Source organism: Felis catus, chromosome C2 (genome assembly GCF_018350175.1).
Source record: "Felis catus isolate Fca126 chromosome C2, F.catus_Fca126_mat1.0, whole genome shotgun sequence".
Lineage (NCBI taxonomy): Eukaryota > Metazoa > Chordata > Mammalia > Carnivora > Felidae > Felis > Felis catus.
Genome location: NC_058376.1, coordinates 71802797 through 71825767, shown reverse-complemented (window position 1 = coordinate 71825767; position 22971 = coordinate 71802797). Strand labels below are relative to the sequence as shown.

The 22971-nt window shown below is 38.9% G+C and overlaps 1 protein-coding gene across 4 annotated transcripts in view; it reads left to right on the top strand.

Annotated features, from left to right (window-relative positions):
• Positions 1–22739, top strand: part of PCYT1A (phosphate cytidylyltransferase 1A, choline) — a 60719-nt gene extending 37980 nt beyond the window's left edge. For all 4 annotated transcript variants that reach the window (XM_019839936.3, XM_003991738.6, XM_045037088.1 and 1 more), the window contains 7 exons: positions 6200–6299; positions 11603–11719; positions 12737–12888; positions 14933–15011; positions 15747–15889; positions 17549–17737; positions 18608–22739. In XM_019839936.3, coding sequence (XP_019695495.1) covers positions 6200–6299; positions 11603–11719; positions 12737–12888; positions 14933–15011; positions 15747–15889; positions 17549–17737; positions 18608–18814 — 987 coding nt within the window. In that variant the 3' untranslated portion in view covers positions 18815–22739. The remainder of the gene's footprint in view (positions 1–6199; positions 6300–11602; positions 11720–12736; positions 12889–14932; positions 15012–15746; positions 15890–17548; positions 17738–18607) is intronic.
• The last annotated feature ends 232 nt before the right edge of the window (positions 22740–22971 follow it).

Sequence of the window (22971 nt, the reverse complement as noted above, 5' to 3'; positions counted from 1 at the left end):
AAACCCCATATCTATTACAATCACTCCCCATCCCCCAACCTACCCCTAGCAACCCTACTTTCTAACTCCAAGTGTTTGTATATTTTGGACGTTTCATATAAATGGAATCCTCCCAATAGCCTTTTGTAGCTGGCTTCTTATATTTAACATACTATTTTCAAGGTCCAGCCAGGTGGTAACATGTATTAATACTGCATTCCTTTTTATAGGTGAATAATATTGCATGTGTACATACTGTTTTGTTTATCCATTCATGAATTGATGGACATTCGGATTGTTTACACTTTTTGGCTATTGTGAATAATGCTGTTATTAATATTATTTGTGTACAGGTTTAAAAAAAAAAATGTGTCTCCAGGGGCACCTGGCTGGCTTAGTCAGTAGCACATGAGATGCTCGATCTTGAGGTTGTGAGTTCAAGTCCCACGTTGGGTGTAAAGCCTACTTAAAAAATAATAATAAATTTTAAAAATCTGTGTTTTCATTCTCTTGGTTACATGCCCATGGGTATAATTTCTGGATCATATGGTATTATATGTTTAACATTTTAAAGAACGGTTTTCCAAAGTTGAGCACCGATTTACATTCACAGCAGCAGTGTATGTAGGTTCATTTCTCCACATTCTTGCCATCACTGTTACTGCCTGTCTTTTTTGCACATAGCCATCCTGGTGGGTGTGAAGTAGTATCATTGTGGTTTTGATTTGCATTTCCATGATGACTAATGTTGTTGAGCATCTTTCCATGTGTTTTTTTTTGGTTTTTTTTTTTTTTTTTTTGGCAATTACTATACCTTCTTTGGAGAAATGTCTAGATCCCTTTGCCTCCTTAACTCTTCACTGCCCCCTTCTGCCTCCCTTCAATTCATCATGGCCTAACCCTAGATCTTTCAGTTTCTGATAATTCTTTGTTTCTCTTCCTGGACTATTAACTTGGCCTTCTATAGATTAATGTTGCTAGCTTGATCTGGACTTAATGTAGTGCCCAGTATTTGCTGATGCTCTGGTATATTTCCCACAGCAGCTAGTCCACATATTTTCTGCTTTCCTCAAGCTTTTAGTCTCATTCCAACCTCTCTGTTTTTAATGGTAATTTCATATCCTTCTTACTATACTGAGAAAATTGAGGGCATCGGTTATAAATTTGTACATCTTTCCTCCTTTACATCTAACATTGGCCTTTTATCACCTTCCCTTTCTTCTGCTTTTAGAAAAGTGTGATCATTCTTATTTCTAGGGCTAATACCTTCCCCCATCCTGTCCTTTGAAACCATTCCCTGCTATTTCTCTAGACTCTTTCTTCCTATTATCTATTTTATTCCTTCTCCAGTATTTTCCATCTCTTTGAATCCTTTTCCTCTGTCTTGGACATGCCCAGATCTCCTTAACTTAAAAAAAAAAACAAATAAAAACAACAACAACCCCCCCCCCGAAACCTGCCACCTATCTTTCTGTCCCCTTTAGATACCTTGCAGTTTTTCTCATTTCTGTTTATGAGTACACATATCTAGTGAGAAATTATTACTAATCTATTTCCTTTTCTTCTAATTTTCTTTTTTTTCATTTTTTAATGTTAATTTTATTAAAAAATTTTAAAATATTTGTTATTTGTTTTTGAGAGAGAGAGACAGAGTACGAGCAGGGGAGGGGCAGAGGGAGAGGGAGACACAGAACTTGGAACAGGCTCCAGGCTCTGAGCTGTCAACACAGCCCGATGTGGGGCTCCAACTCACAAGCTGTGAGATCATGACCTGAGCGGAAGTCTGACAACCAACTGAGCCACCCAGGTGCCCCTTCTTCTAATTTTCTTAAAGGCACTGGTGTCCTCACTTTCATTAATATTCTAAAAGGTCTCTAATGATCATTTGAATCACCATGCTCAAAGACTTCTCTCACTTCTCATTTTCTTTGATCTCAACTCCTTTTTTAAAAACTTCTCCATTCCTGCCACTAGTAGTACAATCTAATTTTCTTCAGTTCTAAAACTCTAATAAAATGCCTCTTTTTCTCAAGTGACAATATTTTTTCTTTTTACCATGTCCTACCTATTCTTCCTTCACAAAATCTGCCACCCTTTCTACTCCCACTGCAACATTTATGGGAAAATCTGTAAGTCCATTTTCTTCTCCCTGTAATAACCTCAGAACTGATCTCTTTCTAAGTATGCAAATAACCAGTAGTGTTCTAGTAAACTGGCTTACAGGGGGAAAAACCCTCTGATATGTAGCACTTGCTGATTTCTGTGGCTAATAAGTTCAGACTACCAATGATTTAATAAATGGCCCACATAATTCCTGAATTTTTAACAACCAGCTTCTGTACACCATTGATAATAACTTTCAGAGACACAATAAAGCTCATCTTTTATCTACATGTACTATTGTTAATAAACATATTTTTTTCTATTTGTTTGATGTATTTTTGCCTGTTTTTATGTATAAATATATACGTAAGCTTTATTGAGATGTAATTCACATACCATTATAATTCACATGCCCATTTAAAATGTGCAAGCCAGTGGTTTTTAGACTATTCAGAGTTGTGCATCCATTATCATATCTATTTTAGAACATTTTCATCACCCCAGAGAGAAACCTGGTACCCATTATCAGTCACTCTCCATTTCTCCCTAACCCTCCAAGCCCAGTATAACCACTAATTTACTTTCTGTGTATAAGTTTTCCTATTCTAGATATTACATATAAATGGAATCATACAATAAGTGGTCTTTTGTGACTGCCTTCTTTCATATAGCATAATGTTTTCAAGATTTCAAGATCCATATTATAGCATGTATCAGTACTACATTCCTTTTTATGGCCAAATATCATTTGTTTCTAGAGATATAACTTACATACAATAGAGTGCACAAATCTTAAGTGTACAGCTCAATAAATTTTTACATATATATACCTGTCTTCCCAGAAGACTCTCATGTCCCTGCTCATCAGTATCCACTTTCCCCAATTTCCTCTTTTTCCTCTGGCTTCTATTCATCATAGATTTAGCTTTGCCTGTTTTTTTTTTACCTTTATATAGATGGAATCATAGAGTATATTATTTTGTGAATAGCATATGCTTTTAGAAACACACTACTGTTAAGCAACTCATTTGAATACTGACTTTTAGAAGATAAATTGTCTTATCTAATCTGTAGAGAAATCTCTCTTAACTACAGAAAACTGTATATTTGTGTCTTTGGTCTATTCTTATCTCTTTTATAAAATGTTCTTAAAGGGGCATCTGCGTGGCTCAGCATGAGCCTGTTTGGGATTCTCAATCTCTCCTTCTCTCTCTCTGACCCTTCCCTGCTCTCTCTGTCTCTCTCAAAATAAAACACTAAACTAAAAAAAAAAAAAAAAGTTCTTAAAAAGGATAACATTCATATGCACACGTCTCCTAAAAATGGGTGTTTTCACTTATCTTTATTATAGCTTTAGCATATCTTAACTAAGCTTATATAAGTGATTTTATTTTTTTATATTAAAAATTTTAATGTTTATTTTTGAAAGAGAGAGAGAGACAGAGACAGAGTGTGAGCAGGGGAGGGACAGAGAGAGAGGGAGACGCAGAATCTGAAGCAGGCTCCAGGCTCTGAGCTGTCAGCATAGAGCCCGACATGGGTCTTGAACTGTGAGATTATGACCTGAGCCTAAGATAGACACTTAACTGGCTGAACCACCCTGGTGCCCCATATAAGGGATTTTTAAAAAGGTATGTTTTACACTGGGTGTTGTATGGAAACCAATTTGACAATAAATTTCATAAAAAAAAAAAAGAAGTATGTTTTAATTTTAAAATCTAATCTTAAAAATCTGTCCTTCTCTGAAAACAAATCAAAGTGATGTTTTCCCAGTCCCTGGATTCAGACCAATCATGATGCGATTTGTTTAGAATTTAAAATTCTAAGTGAACATCACTATAACCCACAGAAATTAAAAGAATTATAAGGGAATGTAATGAACAATTAAATGCCAAAAAAAGTTGACAATTTAAATGAAATAGACATTGCTAGAAAGAGACAAATTGCCAAAACTGACCCAAAATTAAATAGAGAATCTGAATGATGTATCCCAAGTTAAAAAATAAAAATAAAAAAAGTAGTCTTTAAAAATCTTCCCACAATGATAAGTCCAGACCCAGATGCTTCATTGGTGAATTCTTTCCAACATTTAAGGAAGTAATAGCTTTCTATTCTGAATAAATGGTTTCAGAAAATAGAGGAAAAGAAAATACTTTCTATCCCCTTTTGCGAAGCCAAACATCAAAGCCAGGCAAAAAAAGCACAAGAAAAGATAACTATCGTTCAAAATTTCTCACAAGCTTAGATGCAAAAATCTGTAACAATATATTAACAAATTAAATCCAGGAATATTTAAAAAGATTTATATAACATGACCGAGAGGGATTTCACTCAGGAATGCAAGATTGGTTTAGCATCCTAAAATCAATTAATCTAATACACTAACAAAAGACAAAAACAGAATATGCATGTTTCAGTAATACAGAAAAAGCATATGACAAAACCCAACACCGATTATAAAAGCTCTAAACAAATTGCAAAAATAAGGGCGGTTCCTCAGCTGATAAAGGCATCTACAAAACATCTAGGGTTAACGTAATATTTAATGGTGAAAGATTGGATGCTTCACCCCTAAGATTGGAAAAAAGGCAAAGATCTTTGTCCTTGTTACTTCTATTCAGCATTGTGCTAGAGATTCTAACTAAGGCAACAAGGGATAATAAAAGGAAATTAAAGGCATCCAAATTGGAAAGGAGTAAGTAAAACTGTCTTGAGTCATAGATTACATGATCTCAAATGTAGAAAATCCTAAGGAATCTACCAAAGTGCTAGAACTAATCATTGAGTTTAGCAAATTCACAAGACATTAGATCAATATACAAAAATCATCTGAAATTACACACAGACACACATTTGCACATATAAATCAACTTGCATTTTTATATACCAGTAAGGAACAATCCAAAAATACAGTGAAGAAAAACAATTCCCTTCATAATAGCATCAAATAGACTAAAATACTTATGAAACAATTTAACAAAAGCTTTTAAGTAGTAGAGTTAAGTTAACTCTGTAGAGGAAAGAGAATTCCTGCATTTTTATTTTAGCTTTGCCTCTGAGTAATGCATATAACTGATATAACTTATTTGAACCTTGTTTTCCTCATCTGTAAATTGAGGATACTAACTGTTGTACTGCTTGCCTCACAGGGCTGTTATGAGCATTAGAACATATTTAAAGTTGGGGAGCCTGGGTGGCTCAGTCAATTAAGCATCCAACTTCAGCTCAGGTCATGATCTCGCGGTCTGTGGGTTTGAGCCCCGCATCGGGCTGTGTGTTGACAACTCAGAGCTTGGAGCCTGCTTCAGATTCTGTGTCTCCCTCTCTCTCTGCCCCTCCCCTGCTGACGCACTCTCTCTCTCTCAAAAATTAATAAACATTAAAAAATTTTTTAAAAATATTTACAATGTAAAGCATTATACAGAGATAATCATACTTAATAAAGCATTCAGGAGCTGTTTGCCTTCGCAGTCCCTTAGTTGAAGTGGTAGAAAAATGCACAATAGAAGCTTGGCAATTTCATCACATAGAATAGAGTTGGGTGTTCTGCCATGTGATGGAGGAGCCATCATTCTGGACCCAGTTAGTTGGGACTATGCTTAGTTTCCCAGCCACCTCGCTCAATATTATCCTGAAATCACCAGCAAGATATTTATCTTTCTTTTTTTTTTTAATTTTTTTTTATGTTTTATTTTTTATATTTAAGAGAGAGAGAGAGAGAGAGAGAGAGAGAGCAGGGGAGGGGCAGAGAGATGGAGACAGAATCTGAAGCAGGCTCTAGGCTCCAAGCTAACACCCCATGAGGGGCTTGAACTCTCGAGCAGTGAGATCGTGACCTGAGCCAAAGTTGGACACTAACCAACTGAGCCACCCAAGCACCCCAAGATATTTATCTTTCATATCATGATTTAGCAATTTACCTCTTTGGTAAAACGTTGCAACTTTCACCTGTCATTTTGGAATGCCTTTTTTTCTTTTGTATGTTATGAGGTTTTAGGAGGAATTTAATCACCAGCATATTGAATAACTGATTGTTCTTTAAAGCTGCCATTTTTTGAGTATTTCAGTCTATACCATTGAATTTAACTTTCTTTTCCTTCACTTTCCTTATCTTAAGGGCTTACAGCAGCCAGCTCCTTTTTCTGATGAAATTGAAGTAGACTTTAGTAAGCCCTATGTCAGGGTAACTATGGAAGAAGCCAGCAGAGGAACTCCTTGTAAGTAAATGCTTAATTATTTTGTTGTTTTACTCTGTTTTTAGCATTCAGTTGTATTTATCAAATATGCACCTACTTTCTAAATTCTTTCTTCAGTTTACCTATAAACTGGGTATAAAAAGGGTAGTTGGGAGAGGGTTTCCTCCTATCTCCCAGCTGTTTTGTTTGGGAGTATAACTGCATTCCATAAGATTTCATTTTTTCTTATCATTTTAAGCTTGTTTCCTAGGATGTTGTTACAGCTGTGAGATATAGTGGTACATACTTGCTTCCTGGGCTGTTGTCACAACTATGAGGTATAGTAGAACAGAGACAATAGGATATTAGCCTGAGCTGGATTATAACCTTGTCTGTTTTTACAGAGGTCTGAATACTATGTCAGGCTGTCACATTTTTAATAGCCTTCAGAATTGTCCCCCAGATCTCCCTTTCTATAAGTTAATATCCTTGCTAGACACCGCTGAATGTTAGAGGATAAAATATCCTAAGTGGGGAGATGCTTATCACTTAACTTTATCTTTACTGATACAATCTTTTAGGTTTTTTTAAAAACTCACTTCATTATTTTTAAACCCTATACTCTTTTATTTGTATGCTTAGTTTACATCATTAAGTAGCAATTTTTGACTACGTAAGCTATTAATATGTGTTCTAAATACTCTTCCTGTTTTGGACAAGTGGTTTTAGAGATTTTTGTTTTTAATTTGAGTTATTTCATGTATTTGTTTATTTTTGAGAGAGAGAGGGTGCAAGTGAGCAAGGGGCAATAGAGGGAGAGAGAGAATCCCACAAGGGGCAGAGAGAGTGAGAGAGAGAGTGAGAAGCGGGGCTCACTTGAAACGGGGCTTATGCTTACCCCAAGTGGGGCTCGTGCTCACCTGAGGTGGGGCTTGATCTCACCCAATGTGGGACTCAAACTCAGGAACTGTGAGATCATGACCTGAGCTGAAGTCAGATGCTTAACCAGCTGAGCCACCCAGGTGGCCCAGTTTTAGGGATATTTTAAAGAGAAGCTTCCTTGGGTATTTGTTAGAAATACAAAGTCATATAGGCAGCTGTCCTTACTTATCTGTAAATTCCCCAATTCTTTTTTTCAATCCTTTTTTGGTTCTTTCCATTACTATGGTAAGTGTTCTGTCTACTCTGTAAATGTGGGCCTAGACTCAAACCCAGGTAAACACTAAGGAATAAGAGACAGTTACAGCCACAAATGTATACATTTCCAATATGTAGAAGATATTTGTGGTTACTTCTTAATAGTGTTAGTATATTTGTTCTCTGTTGTAATGGAGGAGTAGCAAAATATGAATAGATACAGATGCTGGACAGTTTCAGGCCAGGGAGCCCAGTACTCCTTAGCTAAATCATGGCTATATGAAACATAGTTTTTGAGTCCTCAGAATTTCAGATAATGCTTTTTTTTTTTTCAAAAGTGTTTGTATATGTCTCATGTTGATCACAGCCCTTCTGATTCATGATGTGGCATTTTAGGCTTGGTTCCCCTTGAGTAATAAGCAGGTTGATGGGGCAGGGTAAAATGACAACAAGGAAAAACAGGGTATGTGTAACAAGGCATAGTGGTGTCAGATCGGAGTTCGAAATGCCATCAAACAGTTCAAGGATCATGTTCAGATGTGATAGCAGAGCATGTTGAAGGCAAGAACTTTTCATATGCTCTCTAATAACACATTCAGAATGTAGTACCTCACATTACCCAGCTTGTTGTTAGTCTACCCACAAATCATTTGTGGTCAATAAAATGTATGTGTACTTGAAGCTTATAATTCACATGCACTAACTTTTAACAATTTTAGAATTAATTCATAGAATTTTATAAGTCATTTTTGAGATCATCTACTTTATCGTCTCATTATATACATGAAGAAATTAAAGTCCATAGAAACTAAGAAGTGAAAGGTCCCCTGTAGTAAAACCAATAGTTAGTGATAGAATTGAAACTAAAACCTAAGTTTTTCCATCTTCATGTTCTTTTTACCCTGGAGTGGTGCTGCTCTTTGTAGACATTAGTTATAAATAATAGAAGGCCATCGGCAAACTGATTGCATTTTAGGTGGAACAGATAGTCACACATTTGCTTATAAAGTTTGCTGGTCTAGTTTGATCTCCAGTATTTCTCCTATATCTGATTCTGCCTGTTCAGTTTTATGTTAAATAACCAAGGGACTATTCATGCCAGTATTGGACAAGGAGTAAGCCAGGGGGCATCCTTCCCTCCACCATGTTTTCATCAGGGAGGTTAAGGACTCCCTTAAGAAAGGAGTTGGTAATAATCTAGGAGAAAACTCACCACCCAGAGAAAAAAACAAATATAGCTTGAGAGAAGATTATTCCTTTAGAAAGATGAAAGAAAAGAATCAGCAATGTGTTTTCTAGGAGAAAGGAAAAGAAGTCAAAGTTGGAAGGGCAACAGAATCTGTTAGAAACAAAATGTTTTGGGGATAGGTATTTGAGAGAATCTATTAAAAGACACAATAAATTGAAAGCCACGTTTGTTCTGCGTAAGGAGAACATATATTTATTTAGTGCAAAGACTATAATTTATATTAAAAACCAGGACCATTTTGAAAGTGAAAGGGGGTTGCTCTTATTAATATGCTGAAACAACAGATGTAAATCAGATGGTTTGGTTATCCTGGCCCGTAGCCACTTGGGAAAAGAATGGGTAACTTGTACTTAGTCCTCAGATTTTCTCATTAACAGTGATCTTTCTGGCCATTTGCTTACTATACCCGCCCAGGTTTGCCAAAGACTTGGGGGTAAGTCATAGGGAATTGAGAGGCCGGGTGGCTGAGAAAACACTGAAGAGGGCAAGGAGCACATCTGGAGTTGGTCCGAGAAGGGGTTTGGTGGTGACTTGGCATTATATGGGATGATTAACCCTGACAAACAGCCCGTTGATCAACAGTATTTGGTACTACTTCCACCATCCTGGAAATGTGTTTATGGCGCTAAATCCCCCTCATCTCACTTTGCCCTTGTTGTATGCTAATGTCAAAGAAACAATAACCAAGTATTCTTAATCTTTGTGTTCTATCCTTTGTCTTTTAGGATCAAAAAAAATGAGATCATAGCCACTCTGGACTTGTTTAGGAAAGATGGATTTCTAAGATGTAGAAGAAAGATTATGCTCCTCAGGTTTTGTTGTGTTTTGCTTTGTTTTATAGATGAGGAAACTGAGTGTTAAAGAGGTTAAGATTATAGAGGAAGGAGGCTGGTCGTTAAGTTTGAGCTATAAGCTTTTTGACTCTTAAATCCATTATGTTGTTTTTCATTGTATTGGTGTATCTATTTTATTTAAAAATTTTATTTCCTGTATTACAAAACCAACACATTTCCATAGCCTAACATTTACAAAATACATTAAGGGTATAGAGTGAAAAGTCTTCCTATTATCACTATCTCACAGCCACCCAGTATCTCTCCCTTCCACCCTTAGTAGGTGTATCATAGTATGTTCAGTCTTCCATTGAAATTTAAGTTGTTTCCAAACTTTTACTATTACAAACTATGCTGCAATGAATACCATGCATATTTACAAATATATGTATGAAATAAATTACTAGAATTAGAATAGCTGAGGTAAAGGGTATAAGCATTTCTGTGTCTTTTGACAGATAGTATCTAATTACCCTTCTTAAAAGTTGTACCAGTTTATATTTCTAACACCAGTATATGATTTCTCAGTTTAAATGTTTATTTATTTTTGAGGAGGGGGGAAGAGCAGGGAGAGAGAGGGAAACACAGAATCCAAAGCAGGCTCCAGGCTCCAAGCTGTCCACGCAGAGCCCAAAGTAGGACTGAAATACACAAACTGTGAGATCATGACCTGAGCTGAAGTCTGATGCTTAACTGACTGAGCCACCCAGGCACTCTCTATTATTTCTTCGTTTAAAAGCTACTTGTTTAAAGTTTAAATCCACCTGGGTGGCTTAGTCAGTTAAGCAGCCAACTCTTGATTTTGGCTCAGGTCATGATCTCATGGTCATGAGGTTGAGCCCTGTGTCAGACTCTGCACTGAGTGTTGAGCCTATGTGGGATTCTCTCTTCCCTTCTCCTTCTGACCCTCCCCTGATTGTGTGCATTCTCTCTCTCTCTCAAAATAAATAAATGATCTTTTTAAAAAGGCTACTTATTTATGGATAAACCTATCTGGAAAGAAAAGTCCATAAACCTCCTGGCAACCAATTTCCTCCCCCTTGATTTGTTGTTCTCAAGACAAGGGTGTTGTATCTTACGCCTACCTTCAGTCTGGTATATCTGATGAGACTTTGGCCCTTCTTTCCCAGACGATGTAGCTGCTCCTACTGTTATTTGCTGCTGCTGCTGCAGTGAAATAACTCTTCTTTTATTTACATATAGGAATATATTACTAGAACTTATTAGATTTATTATTTGAAGTATGATGAACCATTATGTCAATTCCATTCTCAGTGTGTTTGTTAGGCTTTGGAATTAGTCTTGTACTCAAAGAGATCATTTCCTGGCTTTTCTTTCATAGTCCACCACCACTGAAAATAAATTGGCAATCTGTTCTCTATCATTTTCACCAATGGAAAGAAGAGGAAAAGCTCTAATATAAAGTCCTATAATATTTATATTTGACTTTCAAATACTTAGTATATCACCCTCTACTGAGAAAGTATAACATGCTCACTGTCAAGGAGAAATACTTGAAGGAATCCTATCTGTTATCACAGAGCAGGTGCTGAAGGTGAATTTGGGACTGAGAAGCAGTAAGTTGATAACTGGTACTTAACCTTCCCTTTTTCTCAGTCTCACCTCTTTGGATCACTCCTTACTCACCGGGCAATCAGAGGGAAGTTTATTTTCATAGCAAAGCTTAGTTATTAGTAATCAAGGCAGCCTGAAAATGAGAGAGCAAGCAGCCAGAGTATACCTTAGCTATACTCTATTTAAACATGACTGAGATTGAAACATAAGCTGAAGGTGAGGATTTTAAAATTTAGGACACATATGTTATGTAACTCTTCCCATTTACTTCTAAAATAACTTTAAGAAAAAGCAATCATGATATCCAGTTATATGAGCAGTTTGGTGAAATCAGGGTAACAGAGTCAATGGATGTGATGTCAAAAGGGTCTTTGTAGCCAAGGAAGTCTGATGTTATTCCTCACAACCCTAGTCTACCCCTAAATTAGGGTGAATATTCAGAAAACAAGAAAGGGGCATGCAAGGGTGGAAACACAGTGCCATTTCCACTTGTCAAATATGAGATATTGAATTGATGTGTTTTTGTGATAAATTCTTTCCTTTGGATTTAGGTGACCGGCCTGTGAGAGTTTATGCAGATGGAATATTTGACTTATTTCACTGTGGTCATGCCCGGGCTCTGATGCAAGCAAAGAACCTTTTCCCTAATACATACCTTATTGTAGGAGGTAAGAAAATATCTGATAACTTTAGGTGATTTCCAGAAAAAAATTATAGTAGCATTTTTCTCCTTTCATAACCTGAGCCCTGGCTCTTATTTTGGTTTTCAAATGAGGGATGTAGAGCAGCCTCTCTAAAACATGAAGTATATGAAGTACATGAAGTATACAGACCTGGTGAAAGAAACTATAAGCTCTTTGACCTGAGATGTCCAGTTTTGTTTTGTTTTTTTTTAAAGTTTTATTAAGTAATCTCTGTACCCAACATGGGGCTCAAATTCACGACCCTGAGATGAAGAGTCACGTGCTCTTCCAATTGGGCCAGCCAGGTGTCCCAGAGATGTCTAGTTTTTATCTCACTGTTTTCATTTGAGTTTCTACAGTTTGGGGAGCAACAGTGACCCCTATTGCCTACTTAAGAACAGCATTTACTAGATTCCAGTTTGTCATTTTGAATCAACTGAAGTACGAAAGTCTGTTAAGCGAATGTTACATGATCCAGTACAGTCTTACAAAAATGTAATAAGAAAACATTTTTAAAATTTGTTTTAATGTGTATTCACTTTTGAGAGAGAGAGTCAGAGTGCAAGCAGGGAAGGGACAAAGAGAGAGGGAGACACAGAATCCGAAGCAGGCTCCAGGCTCTAAGCTGTCAGCACAGAGCCCGACATAGGGCTTGAACCCACAGACCCGATCATGACGTGAGCTGAAGTCAGACACTTAACCGACTGAGTTACCCAGGTGTCCTAAGAAAATATTTTTAAAAACTTAATTGCTGTAGAAATTCACAGCAGGTTACTTTCGAAGTCTTCTCCAAAGTGTGAACATACTGTTTAGTGTGTATTGCTCCTGAAGGTATATCTTGGATTAGGAAAAGCATTGCTACCCAGAATGAGCTATATCCAGAAAATACTTCTCCATGTGGGGAGATCGGTTACAGTCCTAGGAAATGGGAGAGGTTGGTGGCTGAGGAATGGTTAAGCAAAGGGGACTTTGACTTACAACTTTATGATGTGGTGAACTCAGTTTGCAGTGATGAGCTCACACACAACTTCAAAGGCTTCACAGTGATGAATGAAAATGAGCGCTACGATGCCGTGCAGCACTGCCGCTATGTGGATGAGGTGGTGAGGAATGCCCCCTGGACCCTCACGCCAGAGTTCCTCGCGGAACACCGGGTAAGAGACTGAGTACATGTCCCCATTCCCCTCCTGGAATTCCCTCGACTCTCAAGACTTCCAGGACTCAGGCTAGTTTTCCACTAGCCGTATTTTACTTATACGTTCTGTGTAAATTTCACATGGAAGAGATGACAGTGGTTTTACTACTAGTCATCCCTAACATTTATATGGGCTTTGGTGGCTTAAAAGCACTTTTACATCCATTATATTTCATTTGTTCCCCACAGTCTTATTGGGTAGTTATGGTTTCTACTTTAAATTTTTTTAATGTTTATTCATTTTTTGAGTGAGAGAGAGAGAGAGAGAGACAGAGAGAAAACGTGAGTGGGGGAGGGGCAGAAAGAGAGGGAGACACAGAATCAGAAGCAGGCTCCAGGCTCTGAGCTGTCAGCACAGAGCCTGATGTGGGGCTCGAACTCATGAACCATGAGATCATGACCTGGCCAAAGTTGGATACTTAACCAACTGAGCCACCCAGGTGCCCCTATGGTTTCTACTTTATATCTGAGAACAGAGCCAGAAAGACCAAATAACCTGGTCCAGGATACACAGTAGCAGGGCTAGAAACTGAACTCTTCAGTTAAGTGATATTTATCCTCCCTCACTATGGATGTGTCCGTCCTCCTAATATACCAGTCCTTTAGAATATACAGAGCTCCAGCCATGTTCTCAGAAGTTCCAGGAAATAAGACAGATAAACATAGACTTCTTTTGTATTGACTTAATCTAGTTTCAGGGCTTTGATTTTGGGCTAGATGTTGTGTGAGATCAACACACAGGGGGGTTTCTCACTTTTTCTCATTGAGTTAGTATTATAAAACCCCTCACCTTCTTTTAATTCTCACACATTAGAGAAACAGGTTTCCTATAAAAGGTGAGTATAAAAGATGAGAAGGGTCTATCAGATCAGGTCGGAGGCCCTCAAGCTTGAGGAATATTGTCAGTTCTCAGCAAGAGTGATGTTTGTTAAAACTAGGATTGTGACAGACCTTTTATAATTCTCTAGCTTTTCTATATCTATACTTGGCAGCTGATATACCAAAGGTGATGAACAAGATTATTCTCAGCAACACAGCCAGGCAGGCCCAGGCAGAAGAGGGTAGAGGAACTTTTAACTTCTCTTTTCTCCTTGTTAGCAGTGTATCCTCAACCAGCCGTCTTACTTGCCCACCATTCTTATTTTCACTTTGCTGCCTATTGACCCCTGATAAATTGTCCGTAAGTAACCAAGATGTTAGCCGAGAGTCTCTGACACAGTCCTGGGCATGGTTCAAACTACAGTGGCTTCTGGAACTGGGTATGGTTGTGTTAGCAATTATATTAGTAAATGCCATTTGGCCTGCTCAGGAATGACTAAGTAAGGTTAGCGTGTCTGTCTGAAAGATTATTGATCCCAGTGGCGTTGTTCTCTTCTCATTGTTGCAAGAGGTATTGACAGTAGTGAAGTGATAGAGCCTAAGACCAAAAGGTCTTTTATGGCTTTGAGTTTTACGTTTCTCAGGAGTATAGATGTATCTGTTCTAGTAAAAGGGCTTTTGGCTGCTATTTTTATATTCCCACTCATCTCATGGACTGAGAGAGAAACCAGCTAACAACGAAGTGACCTCTTTTGTGTATTTTTAGAAACCCTTATTCGACCAACCCTTATAGACCTGGGAGGATGGGGAGATTTCCTTTCTTCTTTCCTTGGCTCCACTCACTAGCTAACACACCAGCAAATTCTCCAGTCCTATTTACTCTAGTATGATGACTGGTATGCAGTGTGAGGGTAGCACTTCCAGTATACCAGGAGAAATAGTTAAAAACAGAAACTGGCCAACTTCATGTTTATGATTGATAAATAATTAGTTTGGGTGGCTTATGAATGAATCACGGAATGTATGAAGCAAAGCAAAGAGAGATAAAGAAAAAAAAGTCCATTCGAGGCCTGGCCTCTCCTTGTCCTTTATCTGGGTCTGGGAGAGTATTTATTGAAAGAGTATTTACTGGTTCTTTCTGATGGCAGTTATCCTGGGTTTTAAATGAACTGTCCTTATTTCAGATTGATTTCGTAGCCCATGATGACATTCCTTACTCTTCTGCTGGGAGTGATGATGTTTATAAGCACATTAAGGAAGCAGGTGAGTAAGCTGAGGTATATCCTCACTTTATGGAGTTTCAGGGGCAGTGACAGAGATTCAACAACATCTACTTTACAGAGGAAAATGTATACACTTAGAAATTCAACATCTACTTTCCGGTCACACGTCATTTCAGATAAAAGGTTAAGGTGAGCATAGTTCTGACATCCATCAATTCTCAGTCTAAACATCTACTTTTGATATCTCTTTTAATTTCATATGTATATGAATGCACCTGAGTAAACAGACCTCCAGATACACACACACACACACACACACACACACACACACACACACACACATATACATTTGTTGTTGTTGAGAGAGAGAGAAAGAGAGAGAGGACACAAGTGAACAAGGGGTAAAGAGAGAGAAGTGGGGCTCACCCGAAGCAGGACTTGTACTCACCCAAAGTGGGGCTCGAGCTCACTTGAAGTGGGGCTCATGCAAACTCATGAACTGTGAGATCATGACCTGAGCTGAAGTCAGATGCTTAACTGACTGAGCCACCCAGGTGCCCACCCCATATTTTTCTTAATATTAGGACCATATAGTTCCTGCTTTCCTTGCCCCTAGCCTTTAATTCAGTCCTCCTATCTGTCAGTATCTCCAGATTTCACTTAATAATAGCAGATTCTGCTTTTTGAGGAAAACGGTGTTGCTCCCAGTTTTCATCTAGTCCTACTGTCTAAGTTAACCAGAATGTCACACTGTTTGTATGTGTTCTTGGATTAGGCATGTTTGCTCCAACACAGAGGACAGAAGGTATCTCAACATCAGACATCATCACCCGAATTGTCCGGGACTATGATGTGTATGCCAGACGGAACCTACAGAGGGGCTACACGGCAAAGGAGCTCAATGTCAGCTTTATCAATGTGAGTTCCAACCTCATCCCAGAATTCCATGGCCTGATAGGACACACATTTGCCTCCCACTTCATCTAAGCTGAAGTTGCTTCTTTTCAGTCTGTTATAATTATCACCTCCAAAATTCAGTGATTGCCTCTTTGCTGATAACACTATGCTAAGCTATTTACAAAGAGAATAAAACAGAGGCATTTTCTGCCTTTATAGCTTACTATCAACACATTGATATAAAGATGTACAGCTAAATAAATAAATAAAAATATGTAACTTACCTAGTACAGTATTTATATCAATTATGTTTATTTACATTTTATTTTTTTTTAAGTTTTATTTTGAGAGAGAGAGAGAGAGAGAGAGCGCGTGCAAATGGGGGAGGGGCAGAGAGAGAGGGAGAATCCCAAACAGGCTCGGCACCATTGGTGAAGAGCCCGATGCAGGGCTTGACCCCATGGAATTGTGAGATCATGTCCTGAGCTGAAACCAAAAGTTGGATGCTTAACCAACTGAGCCACCCTGATACCCTCTATATCAATTATATTTAAAACAGTAGTTCTTAACCTTTTATTTATTATTTATTATTATTATTATTATTATTATTATTATTTTGGTTGGTCTTTGGAAAATCTAACGAAAGCTATTCCCTCTGTGGATAGTGACACGCAACATTTTGCATGCAGTTTCTCAGGACATGTGGACCTAGGTTTTAAAATTTGATTTATGAAAGCAAAGTTTATCTTAGCTAATATTGCCTTTAAGAAACAAATGGCTATACATTTTATTTGGAAATTGTATCTTAATAAAGTTGGTTTTAAAAGAAGGAAGCTGCTAACTCTATCTTTGACACAAGTAGCTTACTGTGCTCTCTTACCTGTTTCTAATTCTGTGAATTATCAATAGGTGAAATGGTTTCATCTAAATATGATTTATCTATGCGGATAAGCCCTAGCTGTTGCTAACCACCTACTTCAGAATCTCTATGTTCAGTTGTTTAAAAATCCTAAATATATTCCCTTTCCCCTTTGTGATCTGGAAATTATGAAAATACTTTTCATTTGGCAAAACATACCCCCCATCCCTAGAGGGTTCATACCATTTTCCCTTCTCTTTAGGGAAGCTTGTAGGACCAAAGAGTATCCTCTTCCTTTTGCACCTGAGTAAACAGACCTCCAGATACCAAAAACTAAAATAAATAGCTCTTCTAAAATCATAGACTAAGCCAATGATAGAGGGGAAAACACCTAGTACAGTAAACTAAGTAAAAGATGCACTACTGCAACCAATAATTCTTGGTGGTATTGTGCAGTAATCTTGTGGCTCCCTATACATCTTCATCTAGAATGGGGTTTGGGTTATGTTGGGCATGTTTATGTTCCAAGTTTATGTTTTGTCCTAAAAAATCGGATGCATTTGGCTGTCTGTCTGTTACTGAGCCCACTCTATTTAGTTTAGTCTAGGCTTCCACAATGTTCGAGTTATCACATTTTTGTATAAGATGACCATCCAGAATATATTTTATGTTACTATGATAGAGAACTGTGGGATACATTAGAGCGAAGTGAAGTTCTCATGGCTGGAAATAGTGTCAGTAGAGTGCCAGACCATTTTCTTCTTTCCCTTTGGAATGGAGGTCAGAGTATTATTTCTCAAAACAATTATTTCGTTACTTAGGAGAAGAAATACCACTTACAGGAGCGGGTTGACAAAGTAAAGAAGAAAGTGAAAGATGTGGAGGAGAAGTCAAAAGAATTTGTTCAGAAGGTTGAAGAAAAAAGCATTGACCTCATTCAGAAATGGGAGGAGAAATCCCGAGAATTCATTGGAAGTTTCCTGGAAATGTTTGGTCCAGAAGGAGCACTGGTATGTTCTTTCCTGATGGACAGTTTAGGGAATTTCAGGAAAATATAGGGAATTCTCATGCTGTGGAAAGAATTACAGAATTATAGAAAGAGATATCAACATTAAGTAGTTATCTAACTTGTCCCTTGTATTGGGCAGAACTATCTTTTGACTATCCCCAAAAAGTTCTTTAAAATGTTCATAGAAAGAAGTTATATATTCTCCTAAATAATTTTGCCAACTCTTTGTCCAAATCTGGTGATAAGTAAGTAACCTTGCCCAGCTTACTTCTACACTATAGTTTTCAATAAAAGGAAAGGAAAGAACAAAGAATAGTAAAAAGAAAGCTGCCTCCACTACAAAGAGCTGCTGCAGAATTGCTGGGTGAGGTGAGAATTCTGCCCTTGAGGAGTAGCAAGGTCTTTTCAAGCCAAATAGAAGGTGAAGTGTAGCAATTTAGCAAGTAAGCCCTCGGATATCAGGAAGGATCTAACTGTGAGACTGTTTGATACCAGAATAGATTATTCAGGGAGAATATAGAATTTCCTTTTCAGAGAGCTCTACAACTAGAATAGGTACGCTTTTGTCTGAGTTAGTTCCTTTGTTTTTGCCTGGAGCCTGGAATGCAGACCAAGTAGCCATTTAAGAATTCCTTTGACATAGAAGTCAAAGATTGAGTGATTGCATGTGGGAACCCTTAGATAAGTTGCATAGCATGGACTACTTTAGGGAGGAAATTACTTAAACTTATAGCTGTGTCCCTCCCCTAGCTTATTCAATTACTTATGACATTGCACAGGGCACTTGTGATAATTTGAAGTCGCAGATCCTCCAGTGGTGATTTAGTAGGATCCATAGGTTTCTTCTAATTTTACCTTTTGGTCTCCCCAGAAACATATGCTGAAAGAGGGGAAAGGCCGGATGCTGCAGGCCATCAGTCCAAAGCAGAGTCCCAGCAGCAGCCCCACTCGGGAACGCTCCCCCTCCCCGTCTTTCCGATGGCCCTTCTCTGGCAAGACTTCCCCGCCGTCCTCCCCAGCAAACCTCTCCAGGCACAAGGCTGCAACCTATGACATCAGTGAGGACGAAGAAGACTAAGTTTTCATCCCTCCTTTCCTCTCCCTTCCCTCTGTCCCATAACCTTCGGAAGCTCTCGGTTGAATTCCAAATTGTGATCCCAACACTAAACCTAAGGACAGCTACAAAAGAAAGAAAGTTGGGGCAGGAGGACCTAGGATGGGATCAGCCCATCCTCCAAGAGGCGTCACCCATTCACACCAAGAAGGAGGCTGAGTACATCTTAGAAGCCTGTTCTGCATCCATATTCCCTCTTTACAGACTTTGCTTTACTGTTTATGTTCATGTGATCTTGACAGGAAATTGTCATTTTTAGTAATTTTTTAAAAATCAGTCTTTCAAATGTTATAAGTAAAACTGATTTTTTGCCCCTGAGGAGTGGGCACAAGGAAGTGGTGTATTACCCAGAGGCCTTTTCTTCCTGATACACTATAGTGTTGCCTTCTGTTCTGGGGCAGAGTGGCTTGCCAAGTCCTTCAAGCAATGACCTGCTTATGAGTGATTTCATGGGGAGGGGCAAGTAGCATAATTTTGGCGTCCTTAAAAAAAAAAAAGCTAAAAGCTAGTAAGCTCAGCCACAAATCACCTAAATGTACTGCTGGCACATGTGTCAATGTGGCTTGAGAAGAAGGAGATCTGAGCCTAACTTTTCTTACTCCCTGAGGAGTTTCGTATTGGACCCAATGGGGTCCATGGAAGACACTTGATGGGGATGGAACCAGACCACATGGCATCGTCTGCGGTTTTCCTGCTGTGTTCATCTTCCCAGAAAACTCTGTTGCCCAGTTATTTGGGAGCTCTGATCAATCTCATTCCTGCAGTCTACCTTTGAAGGAAGGAATGCTTTCGGGTTTATTGTGATTGAGGAGGGGAGTGGGGCACTACTCAATCCTATACGGGGTCGATTCAGGTTAATTTTCCCAGACAGGAGTAAGTCCCTGGCCCTGATACCCCTATTTCAATGCTTATTACCTAGCTTTTTGCAAAGGGTACTTTGTAAATGTCTGCAGTTTGAACATGATCTGTTAATCCATGTTGCTCAAAGCCATACTGAATATTTGGAGAAATTTTGCACAGAATTTAAACACAGAAGCGTAAGGAAACACCCCCCTTTCTGAAGCCTTATCTTGAACTCTGCCCCTCTTAAGAAAGTTGTGGGGTTTATGTTTGTTTGTTTGTTTGTTTGTTTCTTAAAGTTCTTGACTGGAACTAGTGCTCCAGGTAGTGTTCCTTTTCCTCTGAGAGTTGCAGCTGGTGGGGACTTCCCTCCCCTGCCCCTCCAGCAGGCCACAAAGCATGGGTTCACATTACAAGAGTATGGTAGGTTCTCTCTCTTCTCCACGTGTGCCTGCTGGTTATGGTGCCACTTCCCCTGTTAGGTTGCCCACGGGGATTCACCACTTATATTTCCCGTCAGAGATGCTGAAGCTTAACACTTGCAGTTGAGTGTGAGCTCATTTGAAATCTCTAGCATTCTACAGCTACATGACCTAGCAGACTGTCAGCTTCAATAGTCCTGTAGCTGGGTTCAGGGGAAAACTGCTTATGTCCAGGCCCCACCCTGTCACTCATAAATACCCCTTGTGGGGGTGGAATTTTGATGTTTTCAGTGTTAGAAAACCACATTTTATCTTTCCTTGCCCCTGTGCTAGGGCTGTGAGCATCTCATAGTCTCCTCTCTAAATACTTTGTGATAAAACCTGCTCTTCTGCCTGAGGATCAGAGGCTAGAATCACTGCCTGCCTGCGCAGCAGGACTACCTTGGTTCCTAAAATTCTGATCATGCAGAGAGGCAGAGTAGAGACACAAAGAGAGGGAAATCTCTTGTCGTGACGGCCTATGAAAACTGCATTTCTGACTCTTCTCATGAAGTGCTGTTTGTGCTATCAAATCTGGTTTACTTGAGCTTTGGCTTAGAGTCCTTCTTTTGAAACAGTTCAAGTTACTGTTTTCCTGCATTAGCCAGCTTCATAGGATCACGTATTTTAACTTTTCTGCTTCAGTCTTCCTTCTTTGGGAATTTTGCCTATTATTCTCCCTGGTATAGAAACATGACGAAGTCATTACTGAGGCTCACCTATGTGTTCCCTCAAAGTACACGTTAGCCAAATGTATTTGGCAAGGAAGATGCTCAGAATGTGGTTTTCCTCCCTGCAGCCAGTCCTCTCAAGCATACTGCCTGGGACCTCTTCCTCCGCTCTAGCAGTGGGCTCTTTTTCACATTCCCTGCCCTTGGAGTATAACAGCTGTGCTGGGAAGCTCTGTGAGACTACCAGGGCCAGCATGTGCACGTGTTCTTGGAAAGCCCTCTCGCCCCTTTTGACAAGACTACAGTCTCAGTCTCCTAACACCAGTGCATCTTCAAATAATTGTGACTTGAAGCAAAATCTTTCATGGTGTGGCATATTTGCTTCTTTGGGATAAATGTGATCCTAAGTGCTGGACAAGGATGGGTGGAGGGAGGAAGCTGTTGGGATGATGCATTATTTGATTGTGCCTAATTCAATGAAGTTAGTTGTTTGCCTACCATGACCATGCCTGTGATCTGTAAATCTTTGCGTATTAATTTTAATATTAACTGGTAATATTAGTTTCTAATTAGCTGTTTCCCTGAATCCCACACACAAAGCAATAGGCCAAATGTAGCAGAGATGGGAGAGCCTTAAAAGTTGGTTGGCTTCAGAGCGCAGTGCGTAAGACCGAAGAACGGAGACAGATGCTCAGGAGTTGGTGCCGAGGAGGTGCTTCCAGCAGTTATCTCGAGATGGCTGGGCAGAAAGCTTGCTCTTTTCCTGCACTAGACTCAGGAGCACTGAGGAACAGAGACTGAAGCTTTCGAGGAACAGAAATGGATCGTTCGTACTACTGTGGCTGTTTCTGATAGCTAGAGCCAAAGACCATTATTTTGCTGAGGCTTAGTGAGGTAAGAAGGGTGGGGCTATGAGGAGGCTGAAGATCCTAAATGAGAAAAAACATGAAGGAGGTCAAGAGAACTGTTGGCTTTTTCTGATTGCCGATAACCCGGCACCTGAGTTAGATTCTTCTTTTACTTGTGACCACACAGCTGGTCAAGCAGCTTCTGGATGGTCCCTCTACAGCGGTTCTTCACAGTGCTTTTGCTTCGCCAGATTATCTTGGTTTGTGGGTAGCTTCTGTTTTTCTGGAGCCGATTGCCTTTTCGACTCTGTTCTAGATCTCATGTCAAAAATCTTTCCAAACCAATTATATTTTGCTGCTTCTCTTTAATTCCCTAAAAGCCATAGCTTCTACCTTTTCTGTCATCACACACTTTCACCAGAAGTTGAACTAATACAGGTAGGAAAAAATACTCCCTTAATAATGTTTTTAACTAATGGTATTTTTTTTAAGCTTACCAATATAAGTATTTTTAAAGGTTGTATTTTGCAAAGTCATACAATGATTGTTCTTGTTTTCTCTCATAGAATAGATTGTCATGAGATAAAGAGTGGTCCCTAGCTTCTATTTTTCCAAATAAGTAGAACATGTCCTTGGGATTATATTATTAAATGTTAATTTTCTTTAAAAGAATGAAAGATTTTCTGTCTGCCAAAGTTTTATGTTAATACTCAGATTGGGGTAGAGAACAAAAGTGCTAGGTTTAACACTGGGATGACCCAGGTTGTGTCCCTTTAGGTTTAAAGAGGGTTTTCCCACCCTTCTTAGGGGGCACCGACTGTTTTAAACACAGAGACTCGATCAGTTGGGTTGTCCTGTATTGAGGATGCTGAAAAGAAAAAGGCATGTTGGGAAGAAATGCTGGCCTTGGCATGAATGTTAGCCTCATCCCCAGTGCCAGCAACCCACAGGACGTTTCCTCAATCGGTGTTCAGTATATTGTTTTCCTATGTGAGTGTTACTAATTTGTTCAGAGTTATTTTGGCCTTTGTCATTTAGCCAAATAAAGGCAAAGTGGTTTTACCTAGTATTCCATTTCCTGTGTTTTTGACCTGGTATACATGTGTGTAACATGTGTTATATATTTGGGGCTTTTGCCTATGCTCTCAATTTCTTTGCCTTTGCATCCTGATTTGTCTCCTCAAAGTTGTCCCATGACCATATTATTAGGAAAATCCTTTTTCAGCTTTGCACAGAAGCTATTGTCCCACAAAGGGAGGCTGGTCCAGATCTGTGAGGTCTAATGTCCTCAGTGCCCTAAT